General features: G+C 48.4%; 1 protein-coding gene across 9 annotated transcripts in view; it reads left to right on the top strand.

Moving 5' to 3' along the window:
- The window catches only part of LOC144093441 (dopamine D2-like receptor), a 510,329-nt gene that overhangs the window by 260,033 nt on the left and 235,137 nt on the right, over window positions 1-15,159 (top strand). For all 9 annotated transcript variants that reach the window (XR_013306275.1, XR_013306276.1, XR_013306273.1 and 6 more), the window contains one exon: window positions 3,715-5,631. Coding sequence is in view for 6 of the 9 variants with exons in the window: in XM_077626814.1 (XP_077482940.1) it covers window positions 5,143-5,631 (489 nt within the window). In the remaining 3 variants the exon portion in view is untranslated. The remainder of the gene's footprint in view (window positions 1-3,714; window positions 5,632-15,159) is intronic.

Genomic DNA, 15,159 nt, shown 5'->3' with positions numbered 1-15,159 from the left:
CAAAGAAAAGGGTACTTCACATCTGCGTTGCCGTAGCAACGCAGATGTGAAGTACCCTGCTCTGCTGCTCTCACCCCGTTGCAACTTTAATCGACGGCTTAATTTTTCTCTTTGTAACAGTCCGACACGCCGCTTGTCATTATCGCTGTCTTTAGCGGTAAGCGCGGGTAAAACTCGTTATCGTTGCATAATTGAAACCAGGGAATTCCTGGTGGTGGATGTTTGTTTGGAGTGTGCTAATTATTGGACGTCATCGCCAGAGCCGGGCAGCGGACAGCGTTTCGTCATTTCGTGCTTGCGTCACTTATCTGTGTTCTTTTATGCAGGGTGTTTCGCCTGAGACTTTCCACAATTTCTAAAAATAGGCTTTTTCAGTTGGCATAGCATTGTCAGCGGTGTAGTACATCAAAATACAGCTAGGCCGTGCTAACTAGCAGGCTAGTCAACTGATATTGAATAGTTAACTTCCTAACTATTACCGTTAAGCTCCCTAATTATTGAGAGGTGTGTGGTCCACCGTAAGTAATATCCATATCAGTTTTTAGAATTTTGGAAACGCGGTTACAATCGGCGCTGTGGCCCAGCAAATTTTGGCCACTTCGACGAGTTACGTGCAGTGGAGAGGTTGCTTTGCCTGTGAGCTTCTCAAAAGCGCATTTGTTTTGCGCGATGTAGCCAAAATTTGTTGGGCAGGTAGAGATCGTTTGATTAGGTTTTGAGAATGCAAAACACGCAATGTCTAGACATCACACCTGGCGTCATAAATTTGGCCACTGAGGCAGGAAATAAAAATTTGTTCATTCCAATGGGAGTTTTTAAAAAAAACTGAAGAAAAAATACATTCTACGCCGAACATGCTCACAGTCACTATAGAGTTGTGGGGTTGATTTGAGGGCGGATATTCAGGTGTTAATACATTTGATGTTTCTCCAACACATAAAAAAAAAATCAGGAACACGACAGAGCAAAAACGCGGCAGAGCACCGGTGCCGTCATCCTGCTGTCGCTCTCTCTTTTTTGTAGCGATAGCTACATTACGGTAGCATTTCGAGCCTTCAGTGTGGCGGCGCCACCGCCCTGTGGTTGTCACGTGGTGCGAAGCAGCTGCCGGCGGTGCGGCGCCGTGGCTGATCACGTGGTTGGTCACGTGACCAAGTTCCACGCGGCCAGCTGTAGCTATCACGTCACTCCAGGTTTAACCAGAGCTTAACCACTGCCATTTTTTTTTACCTACTGCAATAAAGAGACTTCTTCATGCAGAACTTTTTAAACACAGCAAATCTTTTAAGGGTTTGGAACACGAATCTAATTATTAAAGGCTCGAAACAGGAAAGCCTCCTTCAGCATATTCGGCGAGGGCAGGAATTTTCTAGAGCCTTCTTCTTTCAGCGGCTTACTGTTTCTTTTGTTCTTCCTTCAACAGCCATCTCGCGGACGTCTCGCCCACTGAACCTTATTACCCCGCCTGGATGCGCGACTCGCGTACGGGAATAAAGCACCCGGGCGCGGAAATTCATTTTTGCAAACTAAGAAGCGAATGGTTCCCACTCAAGAAAAATGAATAAATCGGGCGCAAGCACTGGGACGAAAGCCATAGAACTTGTTACCCCCAGTTTATGCACATTAGGCCTAACTCCACACACGGCCACCCTGGCCTTTCTATGGCGTCGATATTCCGTTCTGATCCTTTCGCCACCGTGCGACATAAAACGCGTCGTTCGATGAGTAACAGCCTTGATCCTCCCATTCAGCACCCTGAAAAAAGGCGGCTGCATTATATTGGCGCAGTTTTCTAAAATAAGCACTGGAGCATGAAAATGATTGCTTTCATTTTACGACCTGGCAAAATTTAGAGCCTCGTTGCAGTGAGCTCGGGAAAAAAATATAGAGTTTACGACACCAAGATCTCCCACGCATATTAGGGGAATTTCGTTCTGCTTCGGGGAGCGATCGAAGCGACGATTCAAACAATAATTATGAAGGCCCTCATGTTTTGATGATCTTTGTCGCAGAGGAAACGCAAGAGCGAAAGGAGACTTTAGCTACTGTTTTTGAATTTCCTTACACCCGGTAATGCACCCATAAGCCACCGCGGTGGCTCAGCTGTTATGGCGCTCGGCTGCTGACCAGAAGGACGTGGGTTCGACCGCGGCGGCGGTGGTCGAATTTCGACGAAGGCAAAATTCTAGAGCACTGTGTACTGTGCGATGTCAGTGCACGTTAGAGAACCCCAGGTCAAAATTTCCGGAGCCCTTCACTACGGCGTCCCTCATAGCATGAGTCGTTTTGGGACGTTAAACCCCCATAAACCCCCATATAGTGCCCAAACCTCCGCGGGTGGCGTTTTCGTGGGGATGGTTATTATTGAACAACGAAAGCTAAAGTACTACTAGTCCTGAGGAAATAAATTTTGTGCAGCTAACAAAATATGCGCTATCCACAAATGTGGCAAATACGTTTGCATTTTGTCAAATAGACCGCAAGAGATTAAGCCGCTGATATGCGTCATTTTTGTCGTGTGTTCTCCTTTTTAGAACACCAGTTCTAATTATTTATTTAGGACACCACCCTTGAATACTTTTTTTGCAGAGCCCCATCACCTAAAGCCTCATTTCCCTACTGTAAAACGCATGGCACTACTTCTCTACTATGACTTTGCACACGTACACGTGTCGATTTTCATGAAATCGGCGCCGCGAACTAGTCTCAGAACCATTAGCGCTCGCTAAACAGCGTCATTTGTTCCGTTTCCTAAGTCGCTCCTCGGTGCATCCAGACATGTTGCCAGAGTTTAATGCAGACGTATATCTAAATAGCGCTGTTACACGGATGCATGCAAGCTAAGTTGGTGCTAGGAATATAGAGGGAGCAAATGAAAAGGATGTTTACACGCTATAGTGGGACGCTTGCATGACTATGATAGCGCAGTTTTGATCATGTACCAAGCCTGTATCTCTGATCAGATGATTTGCCTGCACTAGAAGGGCAGCGCAAACAAGAGACGCTATCTGACAGCAAACATCGCTAACACACTTGACTGAGACTTCTGTGCATGGTTGTCGCTGTGATTGCGGTCCTTATTACGGCATGCATGTATGGTGATGTGCTGCTTTCTTATCCACGGTGGTATGCTGCTTTATTATCTTTAAACAAGCGTTATTCCTCCTATGCTCACCCCGAGAGCAGTGCTCCGTAACGCCGCTCTATTGGATCACTTTAGGCTCACGTTTTAGGACGAGGATATCGCCGCAAAGTCGCTGCCCCCGACTAGCCTATGCGGGTTCTCTGCAACTCGTTTCTTCTAATGTCATTCTTCGATTTGGACGCAGCGTTGTTTTACATAATTGCGGTAGTGACCTTTCGCATTGAAATGCGATTCCATTTCAGGCCGCCCAGGTGAGTGTCGGAGTTATCCCATAAATAGCGCGCAATTCGTGGCACGTGCCGACATCTTTCGCACGTGTTTTTCTTCTCTGCCGCTGGCGCATGCGAGCGAGAAGGAAAAAAAAACAATGACAGTAAAAATAAAAGAATCCCGGTGTTGGGTTTCCGCTCGCATCTTGCTCGTTGGACGCCGCGCAGCATGATTTCTCTCGAAAACAAGCTCTGACTCCGCGCTTGCTTGCCACGTGTTTTTGTTTTCTTGTCTTCGCCTCGGGAGTGACACTGTCTTCTGTGTTTTCCATCTTCCCTCTTCCCTCTCTGTTCCTGCAGGAAATTAATTAGAAGGAGGGAGCCCGCCCGCCGTGCGCAGTCGTGGGTATAAAAGGTGCAGCCGAGCCGAAAAGGAGTCACCGTGTCTCAACCAAGGCGAAGCAAGCAAGCGCCGACGAGAAACGTCTCGGCCCTGCCCTGCTTCCTTTCGCTGTTCTTCTTCCCTTTCGCTCTATCCCGCCGCTCACTTCTTTCTCTCGGAGAGTAATGGTGAAATAAGCGGTCGGTCCGAGGGTCGTGTCGACTAACGACCATCCAGGACCGTGGGGCCGTCGACCACGGAGAAGTAGCAGCATCAGCTGCAGCTGCAACTATAGAAACAGCACAAGTAGATACGGCAGGACCTGGACAAGGGACCACGAGAGACAGAAGCAACAGTCGTTCGGAAAAGAGCGAAGAAAGGACAGAGAGAGAGCGACCGGACATCCTGCTCCTCCTGTGGACTTTCCCTTTGTGCTTTTCCATCGAACATCCACTTCCTGCCGGAGCTCTGGTGCTGCCTTCTTGCATCTTGCCCTTCGCCGCCCGTCCGGCTTTTGTGATGTGCGTTCCCGCGCTTGTTCGGTGACAGTGTGGTGGACCGAGAAAGAAAAAGAGGGAGCAACGTTTTGCCAGCTAACGAACCCTTCCGCGCCGGTGGGCGGTGGGTGCTGCGAGCGCCACCTGCTTTACCGGAGAGGTCGCCGTGCAGATCCTAATACTCCGGTCCCACAGAGAGGAGTAAGGCTTGCGCCCTCGCTTGTTGCTTGGCTAGCCGAAACCTTTTCTTCCTTTTTTTTCTTTCTCTGTGTCCTTTTGTGTCTACACGAAACCTGTGTGACAAAAAAGCTGCCTCTTTTTCTTGCAACTGCGAAAAGCTTGTGAAGGTTTTCTAGCCCTTCGAGTTAGCCGTAAGCTTGATCTACGGTTTTTGCGATGTTCAAGTGTCCCCATGGCACCTTTTCTCTGGGCGTTTGCCGCCGAAGCATCTTGCCCTCAAACTAAGTGAGGCCACTGCTGTCTTCTTCGCCTTTCCCGGCAATGACATCAATGAGGCAGCGCAGGCCTTCCTAAAATTTTGATTGAGCAAGCATCTGTCACCTCAGAACTTGGCGTTACGTACGCCCGTTTTGGGAAAAAAGAAGTCATCCGGGTCAGCATGCACGCCTAATGTGAGCGTTATTATGACCGGGGCACCTTCACCTTGCTGTGCTTCGCAGCATCTGTACTTTCCCGACAAAGGGCAGTACCGCTTCTTGAAATCGACGTTTGTCCACGGTCTGCCTAAGACATAGCGACCAAGCGCCCAGATAAGGTTCCTGAATTGCGAAGAAAGTCGTTGCTCACAAGGAGGGTAATAGTTGCAGAGTCGGTTCCGTCAAGCGTTCTGGGCCGTCATAAATAAATGGAGACCGTGACACCGGCCGTTCCTCTTCTAACCACCCGCTGATGCCGGCACTAGGAATGGACCGCTCTCTGACTACGGCGGCGCCTTACAACGCGACGCTGGAGGCGGCAGCGGCGACGCTGTTGAACGCGTCACTACAGAACGATACGTTGGTGCTGTCCTCGGCCGCGGCCGATCTGGCCAACACGACGGGAAACTGGACGGGCGACCTGGTGGTGGCCGTGGCCGGCGGAGTGAACTGCTCTTGGGACACCCGCGGCGGGGGTGGCCGCAACTGCTCCTGGCTCGAGTCGTCGACCGAGGCGTCCCGGCTGCCCGTCGCCGAGGAGCAGCAGCCGGCCGAGAAGGTCTACTGGGCGCTGATGCTGGTCATCCTGCCTTTCCTGGCCGTCTTCGGCAACATCCTCATCATCCTGAGCGTGTACAAAGAGCGCAGTCTGCAGACCGCCACAAACTACTTCATCGTCAGCCTGGCGTTCGCCGACCTGCTCGTCGCGGCCGCGGTCATGCCATTCGCCGTCTACGTTCTGGTGAGTCGCATTCCTTCTCGTTAACTCGTGGCAATCGGCGTCAATAGCGGCGCAAATCGAACGGTCGCGCTTATCGTACCAGGCTGTAAAGGACAGACAGTCTGTACATTACACGTCGAGCGTTGCCACATCGGCGCTCAATACCCTTGCTATGTTCCAAACGGACTCGGGGCCGCACACCACGGCGGTTAGAAATACGTCGATGTCATTTCTATCCCCGCCCGCCTCCCCCCCGCCATTTTTTTTTTCGTTGGTCATGGAAGACTGTCTATAGCTGGAGCCTTTTTCTTTGCAAGGAAAGCGATGTTTTTTTTTTTCGAACACTGGCTCCACGAGTCGTTTTTCGCTAGCCAAATTCGTTTGCTACAGGCCTAGCAAATATTACCGTTTATGGCTCGAACTGTTAAGCGCTGCTAAGCATAGGCGCATGTAAACTAACAGCAGCTCACACTTCTCCGTATCGCGCAGCACTGCGGTGGATGAAACGCAATGCGAAAGCTCAAGCATGAAATAAGAGTAGTCTTAGCGCGATAAATAACTACTGAAAGTCGTTAACACGTCTGTGAATCGCCTCCTATAACGCAGAGTGCATTTTTCGGCTGATGTTTCGCACATTCCTGTTTTGTTCGCAAACTTTCACGCTACAAATGAATTGCCCTATCCACCATACCATGACAACTCTACTAATATTGACAAACTGCGCTCGAAGATCTTGCCGTGTATCTTCTAATGAAGTTGGTTTTGTGTGCCCACACGGTAAACTTCAAGAGTTATTTCAGGAGTTACTACAGCAGAAAAAGACATGCTATGGTCGCGGTAGATGGCAGTACCGTCGCCATTGCGTCAGAAGGGATGGGCAGAGGTTCGGGCAAAGAAAGGCCGTCTCTCAACATCGACGCAGATAAGCATATAGCACTTCGAGAGCGACAGTGCAGCGGGAAAGAACGGAGGATCAATTCCAAAAAAGACATGCAGCCAGACTATGGCTTTCGATTTCATTGACTGCACAGCCGCCGTAAAAAAATATACAGCCAAAGGGGTTGGCTTCTAAGGTGTTTAGCGGGACTACCTGGAAGGTCTAGCAATCCAGAGCTTGGGAGGATTGAGGACTGGAAGCCATTTATCGTTCGAGAGATTACGGTCGCTGATTATGCATAACCATGGCACGCTGAAGGTCTCGCAAGCATACCCCTTGTGTGTATACTTTTGACTGGGGGGGGGGGGTTCATCTTATCTCGACTTTGGGTGGACGAAGAGCGATCCTATCAGTTTTTGTCGAGTTTCGCCGACCAGTCACATTTCGCGGTGCGCTTCGCTGAGCCGTGTTGGCGGGTCTCGGCTTTCACCGCGATTGAAGGACAACAGCAAGGTTAACACGTTCTTCTTTAGAGCTTGGCGGTAAAGTGTTGTGAATACGAGCGTACAAAGGGCAGTACAACGCGACACAAAGACAGACAAAACAAAAGCTGATTTTTAGCTGGCATTTCTTTTCATGGCATGGAACATATGCAGGAGGCTGAGCAGGCAATGAAAAAACACCCTTCACCCTGAGTTTACTTAGCCACATAAGTATTGCATCATTAGGCTGTTGGTTCCATTCCCGCCTGCTGATATATTCGTTGCCGGGAAAATTAAATTTTATTTTGAAGTTCGTGCGGCCATTTCTTGTCTCGTATGCTGTGCGTAGGAGTCTGTCGGTTGACGTAATTTAAAGCGCCGGAATTCCGCTTTTTTCCAAACGTTCTTTGTTCGCTACGTTAGTGCCTGGTCTGCTCTACAGCATACCGTGGTATGCTACACGCAGCATACCAGCATTGTAAGCGTGCGGGGAATTGCTGGAGCTCTGCATCAAAGCCTACAAGGAAATTTGTTCCCTGGAAGTTCCTGAAAAGTACAGAGTCAACCCTTCCACTTACCCACAACAACTAAGAAAAACTGCCGACAGCAGGAGAATAAGGGCAACGTTGATTTGTGGCGTTGTAACGGGAGCGGCACCGCTTGACGTTGTTGAGCTGACTCTTAGATGGCAATGGTCATGAATGTTAACAGAGCAAGGGCACCTTCAGCCAAAAAGCCGCATGTTAAAAGTGTTTTTGTCGACACAAAGTGGGATCAAAGACCCATTTTTCTATAATTTCACTCCAGTGAAGCCGACCACCAGGCCAGGAGAAACTTTTGCCCATTGGAAGCCGGCAGATACTTGGGGACACTAGGAATCGATTCCAGTATTCCTGCGTACGAGGTGGAGGCTGAAACCATTAAGACACCTCTGCGGGGACACTTAATTAGGTGGTCACTGGCTGTCCTCTTCAGTAAGGATTTCGACGTTTCCATTATTAACGCTGGATGCCTCTTGGTAGTGCCAAACGATAATTGCGTCATGAAGAGAAAGTTCCTTCTCATATTAAACGTTTCAGAAAGTTCTCCATAACAGTATTTCGCTGCATGCATTAATTACTGAACCAGATCCTCTGGTGAAGACTTAAACATGCTCTTTCACTCTGCTCCTTCAGCATTTCTGCGCCTCTAGAATCATCCTGAAAACCTAGCATTCTAGTGGTCGTTGCGTAATTTGTTAATGCTTTAGTGCAAATATTTGTGAAAACTGTAAACACGGCAATTGTTCCATATCGTGTTGTCTTCGCAGCTTTAAGCCTGAATGATGCCGAAGGCACCATACTGGGTGCGTAATTATTTGTGCTTCTGGAATTCTTAAAAATGATTTTAATGATCTCAGAAAAAAATACACGGACATATCCAGACGTGGGAGCGCCATTTTGTCTCATAACGACCATCACAGTAAGCAAGAAATCTCAATTCTTCAGCTGCTTACAGCGTCTAACTTGTAAGCAACGTGAGCCTGGTTTCGCAAATGCAAGCTCTGACATCCTCATCACGGAATGAAAGGAATGAGAAACTTTGGTTGAAACTGCTCTGCATGCATGTTCTCGAAGCTTTTAGGTAATGCCGCAATATTTCCTCATAAGCATTTCTTCTAAAGCAAAGAAGCAGATTAAAAAAAAAAACTGCGGAGCAGTAAGCAATAACCTAGTTCCTTTCTTATAGCCGTTATTAATATCGGCTTGAACTATACAGCGACGAATGTGAACTCTGTGAAGCAATACTAGGCAAACACGGCACAATAAAACTTCAGGCGCAGTGTTTTTTCTGAGCCGGCTAGGGTCGTCAACCGCACTGAGGAGAGAATGCCTTTGTCCTCGCCGCAGAGCCAGAGGCCTCGAATGGAGGAACCCTTTGCCAAAACAGCTCCCGCATTGTCTGCGGGCCTTCATCATCGATAGCATTCGCAGCGAGGCCCTCCTTTCGCAATCTCTCAAGATGGCTAACGGGATTGGCTTTTGTGCCACGCGCTGTGGCCTGTACCACCACCGTGACCCGGTGGCATGTGGCTGACCCCTCGCGAGGCGTTTACGCCCACAGGTTCTGTCGATGGTGCATCAACGCCCGCAGGGCCTGAGGAAAAGGACGCAGGGCCTGAGGAAAAGGAGGCTCTCGTCACGTGATAGAGGATCATTGTTTCTAGACAAATAGATTTCTTTTTCTCTTTTTTTTCGCATTTAGAATACGGGTAGAAGGAGAGCTCATTAGCTAGTATAACCTGGTTCGAGGAATTTTGGAATTTCCCTTTGGAGGAATTATCACGCTGGGTGCCGTTGTTGATGGTGATGTTCGCGATGAAGATGAAAAAGCAGTTGAAAGACGTATCGGCTTATAACGTGCGCTTATGGATCAGCACCAAACCCTGGCCAATCTCCCACCGTGGGCATGTGCCATCGTATTTAAGGCAACAACAACAACGTGCGCTTACGTATATACGCTCCGCCAGGAGACTCTTGGAGAACCTGCAAAAACTCGAACTTGAATCAGTCTGGGGCTCTGTACAGCTACTCTTGACGTGCGTATTGCTGCAAAACCGTAAGAGAGACAGAGCAGCAGAGACAACGGATCCAATAGAGCTAATGGCGCAGTGACGTTTTTGACAGCGCAGAACACGACATTCAAGTGGGAAGCAAGAGAACAGGCCCTGGCGAGTATGTGACGTTTATTAGTTCGAATTTTCATCGAAAATGTATTTATCTTTTTTACGTTCAAATAAACTTCAACTGCGATTCAGCGCCAATCCTGTCATTATCTATTCAAGTATTTGTCCTAAGCACTGTGGCTTCTCTATGATGACAACAGATGCACCACTTGTCATTCATTGCTCTGAGGCAGATTGGCTATGCAACGAGCGAATGGGAAGTCTGATTCTTCTCTGTGCATGACGGGACTCCCGAATTCTGCCTACTTTAACAATGTGCTCTTGCGCGATAGCGATGAAGATCTACAAATATCTTAGAAAATGAACTGCATTTACACTGGTGTGTCAATCATACGTCCGCCAATTCGGCCATGCTCTATAGCGAGGAAAAATGAGGGAATGTAAGCACCCTCTGTACCTTTCTATGGTTTCTTCCTTATTTTATCTTCCCTACGGCCCCTCGAAAGCGCCTTTCTATAATTTATACCGACTCGCTTAATAGCCCTGAGGGAAACTGTGGGATTGAAAAACAAATCTTTTATCACCGGCGATGACAGCGGCGAGTCTTTCTTTCGCAGATCGAAAGGCAACAATGGTACGTCCAACACACAGAGTACGTTTTCCTCCCGAGAACAGCCACCCGCTATTACGTGCGTTTTTTTTATTATTATTATTTCCCGGTGAGAGCGTTTCTTCTTCGCCGAGATAAAATCCTCTTTTCAGGCTAACGCTACAAAGCACCTATTCCCCTGTTTCTCTATAGCTTAATAGGGTTTTCCACTCAGGACTCAACGTTGTCGAAGAAGGCGGGGAGGAGAGGGGGTGGAGGTTGCAAACCTCGTGTCAGCCGGGCTGCGCGTCAGCGCGAACAATGCGGTCGAAATTGAAACGCCTTTCCTTCTTTTTTATTTCCCCAGCATGCCGCTTCCGCTCCCGAGTCAAGAACTGTCACTGACACAATGTCACATCTGGGATCTGCTTCCTCGGCACCGTCTCCGTGCCTTCTCTTTGCCGTCTTTTAGCCTCAGAGAAAACGCTGGAAGCCTTCCGTGTTCGTCTCTCTCTTCTCTCCCCCTTGCCCCTCTTTCGCTGGGCCAGCGGATATCTCTCGAGTTCCTCCTGCCACGCCCACCAAGGTGGAAGTCTCTAATGCAATTTCGGGCTTTCCCGCGGGGATACGCCTCCGCGTACGCGAACGGACAAAGATAAGCGCTGTGTAATAGATAAGGGGGCCGCTCGAAATGAGTTCGATATTCGTATCACCGGCGGACTCGGTTCTGTCCTGAAGTCAATCTTGTATAGAAGTAAATAGAGAAAAAAGGGAATCGCTGGCGGGTAGGACGGAGATCGACTCCATTGGGAGTTGGACAATGAGGCAACTGCAAGGCGAGGAAAAATGTGAATAAAAAAAAGGAAGAACCCGCGGACATGGAGACAGCTGGTATATGTCGGGGGTCCTATTTAACTTTCTTTTGCTTTATTCCACTGCATTTTAATATTGTCGCGGCATCCCCCCCCCCCTCTCTCTCATCTCTGGTGTCCTTTCCGTTACGCTGAAAGTCCCGCATGCGCGCGATGTGATTATCCCGACGTACGCTGTCGTCGCCATCTTGGGAAATCCCTGTGGGATCAAAGTCTGTAGCTTCTAGGACCTCGATTCACGCTCTGACAGGCGCGTTAAGCTATATCCGAGTTCGGAGCCAACCAGGACGATGCCATTAAGAGAGAAGCAATAATCTCTGAAGACAAAATACAAGTTTTTGATTAGGACGCGTTTCCTCTTAGTTTCGGTTTCGTGTTATCTATCCCCTGCTCAGATAATGCGTTGAAAATCAATGCTCTCTGGATGTCGATGAGTTTAGTGCAAAGAGCTACCGTGAGCGTCTGCCGTTTTAATTACAGTTTAATGACCGCGTTTTAATTACGGGTGAAATTTAAATAAGCGATTCTTAGTCTTCTCCAAACTACACACCAGATAACTGCAAGTTTTTATTACTTTTACTCGCAGCTTTGCATCGGAGAGCATCTTCTTGATGCTGTTGTTGTTGGAGCTGACCAATAATCAGACAGTGACGAAGTAGTTGTTAGAGTATATCAAACCGGATTAATTTTTATGAAATGCATGACTGGATTGAGTAAGTCTGTGAGATTTCGATGTGTGAAAAGAGAGGGCAAATCGTAATATAGAGAAAGTAACAGTAGAAATGTTCTGCAGCGCTTACGATTGCGTTGTATTCTCACAATAACACAAAGTTCCGGGCCAATATTCTGCACGTTTTAATGCTCTGTAAAGTAGCTGCTCGAGATGTCCGAAGGTTGAGTTTGGTTCGAAGTATGTTTTGTTTCTTTTGCCTGCTTCGTTTTTGTTCCATACCTCTTGGCTTTTGCTCTGTGCTCACGGAACACCGCGTGCCATGTAGCAACGGCGCATAGCGCTGGCCATGCTGGCGATACCAGCATACGGTGTGACGGTGTTTGCAGTCCGGCGTAAAGGCCTTTACGGCACCGATTTTACGGCTTGACGGCTTTTGAAGCAGGGGCTGCTCGAATTTTAGTGTCGGGCCTCCGTTCTTGACGTTCCGTTCTGTTTCCTTTATTGCCTTCGCTTCAGAGCCCATTGTAAAACGTTGAGAATCGCCGATCAAGGCCCTCGTTAGACAGAAAACTGCAGTCTTTTTTCCAACGCAATAAATGCGGCTTCAGTTTTGAGCCCAATCTCAACTGTAAAATGTCGCAGATGTTCTCTACTTCTTCTTTTGCCCTCGTTCGGCAAAAAGTAATCTCTGAACTTTGCCAGACGTCGTGAACTTTGCCAGCGACGCCTTTTATTGCCGTTTAAGCGAATGCCCACTTGAAAGAAAACGCCGGCTGCCTCCCCTGTGTTCTTCTTAAGCTATTTTTGCCGTGCTGTCAAAAGAGGGGTGGGAGGGGGGGGGGGGGGGTTAGAATGCTGTTCTCTGCTTCCATTTCTAATCATTAGAGCTTGTTCGCGAACTGTGAACTGCGTAGTGCTTGCTAGTTTTGAACATTACTTTAAAGTTTTGATTTTTTAGGAGGGCGCTTTTCTGTCTTTGGGCAAGCTCACTGCTTTAAATGTTAACTAAGGAAAAGACGGACGGTGAAACTTCTTCTACCACGGTAACTTCAAAAGTCCGGGTGAGTAATAGCAATAAACAGTGACAATGGAAACGAACGCCTGGACCATGGAGAGAAGTTTGTTATAATGAAAACGCATTAAGTGTTAAGAGCGTATCGAAAGTGCATTATGACCAATAAAAAAAAGAAGGAACCACGAACTACAGCAGCACCGTTTGTTACAGCCACACAAAATGACAACTATATTCGTTCTCACTTTGCTACCAGCTGCGAGAATGGTACCCGTTTCACTGTTTGCGTTCACTGTATAAAACGTAGGTGGGTAGCTTTCTTTGCCTCAGGTCAGAGCATTTTTACTACCACTCACTGATACCTACATACACGTAAATAAATAACGGAAGAATTCATCTCAAGGTTCATTGAGGATGACTACAACAACCGGAAGAGGAGGCCCCGAAAGAAATGGGAGATAATGAAAAGTTCCCCAAACTCTTTTTCAAATGCCAGCGCGAACCTTAATACTGGAGATAGGAGCGAACGCCTAGCCTAAAGGACGGACAGGCAAGCGACCAGCATGCTTTCACTCGGACAGCTACTTGTCACTCTGATCTTCTAGCCCTTTCCTGCCACCGGGAGAAAAAAAAAAGAACTAGCTGCTTTCTCGGGCAGTCGCGAACCTCTCTTCCGGGGAATCTGGAACTAGCCTCACAGTTTGTTTTTTTCTGTCTTAGTTGAAGGCACCGGGCTTCTTTTTTTTTCTATGTTCGAAAACCTACTGTGATAGTAGTAGCAGTCGCCCTCCATCCCTGCCGCTGAAAAGATATTCCGTTCTCTCGTTGTTAATTTTTTTTTCTCCTGCATGCGTTCCGGTCTCTGCTGAATATTGTTCGATGGACTCTATACATTTCTTTATGGTGATGGTTTGTTTCTATCTTGCGAACACAGTGCAGGCCGGATAGACCTTCGGGTGCTCCACTGTTTTGTTACTTCTGCTTTTCTCTTTATTTGCCCACCACCAGAAGGCTCTAATGTTCGGCGAGGAGATGTGAAAAGAATAAGCAAATGCCGACTGTTCGCCTCTCGCCCGCCGCAAGAAAAACGAAACGCAAAAATAATGAAGGCGAGTCGAGCGAGGAAAAACTTGCGCCAGCCCCCGACCCGTCGCACCGGGGGTCAAAATGCAGCAGCTGCGCTGCCTTTTCCACCGATCCCGCATTTTTTTTTCTTCCTCCCGCTCCCGGAAAAAGATCGGGGCGAGGAGGACATTCAGGACGGAAAAAGTAACCCCCTCCTTCCCCTCTGCAACACCGCCGGCGAATCGAAGCTCTGCTCTCTGGTGGGGGCGCAATCGGTGCGACAGGCTAAACGCTGTTATCTGCCAGGATTTCTTTTTCTCTTGTCTTGCTTTTCTGGGCGGTTCATATTTTCCTCTCAGTGTGGTGTGGTGGCGGATGAGGACAGGTCTGAAGGACGGGCAGATTACGCCAGGGAGGCATTGAGTTTATCGCAGAACTTTTGGCAGTTTGGCTTGCGTGCCGGTAGCGCTCTGTGGGTGTCGCTGGGTGTGTGTACGTCCAGAAGCTCTCTCTACGAAGAAGAAAAAGAAGCAAAAAAGAAGGCAGTGAAACAGTCTTCTTTTCCTGCGCTCAGCGCGACCACGTAAAGGGGCTTTCCTCGGAGGTTCACGCCCTCGAACATGCTAGAAACCAATCAGCTGACCGCTTAACCTTTGAAAACAAAAATAAGTCAAGATTGTGACCTGGTTGTGTTGTTGTTGCAGCGCGCTGGCTGAAGCGACGAGGGAAGAAACGCTAACCTTAACGGCGCACTTGGTAAGGGAACACGTCATTGCCTAAGGAAACACATTGAACTCCAGGAGCCATGTCCTTCGCTGTCACCTTCGAACAGGCGGACACAAAAACGTGCGTTGGGGATAGCCTTCGACCATTTCAACCATTTTAGAAAACAATATTTCACTGGTATGCTGAATAAACCATTGCGTGAGGTTAGTTGATGCATGTTGCCAACTTAAATTCCAACAGCGGAAAGTGAAGACGCGCAGTGGGGTGTGCAATGTGCACACAGTACTGCGTATTGTGCCGTGTGTGTTCAGTTCCCGCTGGAGGATTTTGTATTGGGGTTGATGTACTTGTTGTACATCGCTGAATTACTTTTCACTTAGTTAACCCGCCGCGGTGGCTCAGTGGTAAGGCGCTCGACTACTGATCCGGAGTTTCCGGGTTCGAACCCGACCGCGGCGGCTGCGTTTTTATGGAGGAAAAACGCTAAGGCGCCCGTGTGCTGTGCGATGCCAGTGCACTTTAAAGATCCCCAGGTGGTCGAAATTATTCCGGAGCCCTCCACTACGGCACCACTTTCTTCCTTTCTTC

This window comes from Amblyomma americanum, chromosome 6, assembly GCF_052857255.1.
Source record: "Amblyomma americanum isolate KBUSLIRL-KWMA chromosome 6, ASM5285725v1, whole genome shotgun sequence".
In the NCBI taxonomy this organism is placed as follows: domain Eukaryota; kingdom Metazoa; phylum Arthropoda; class Arachnida; order Ixodida; family Ixodidae; genus Amblyomma; species Amblyomma americanum.
Note: the sequence above shows the minus strand (reverse complement) of the source record. Positions and strands in the feature narration are given on the sequence as shown.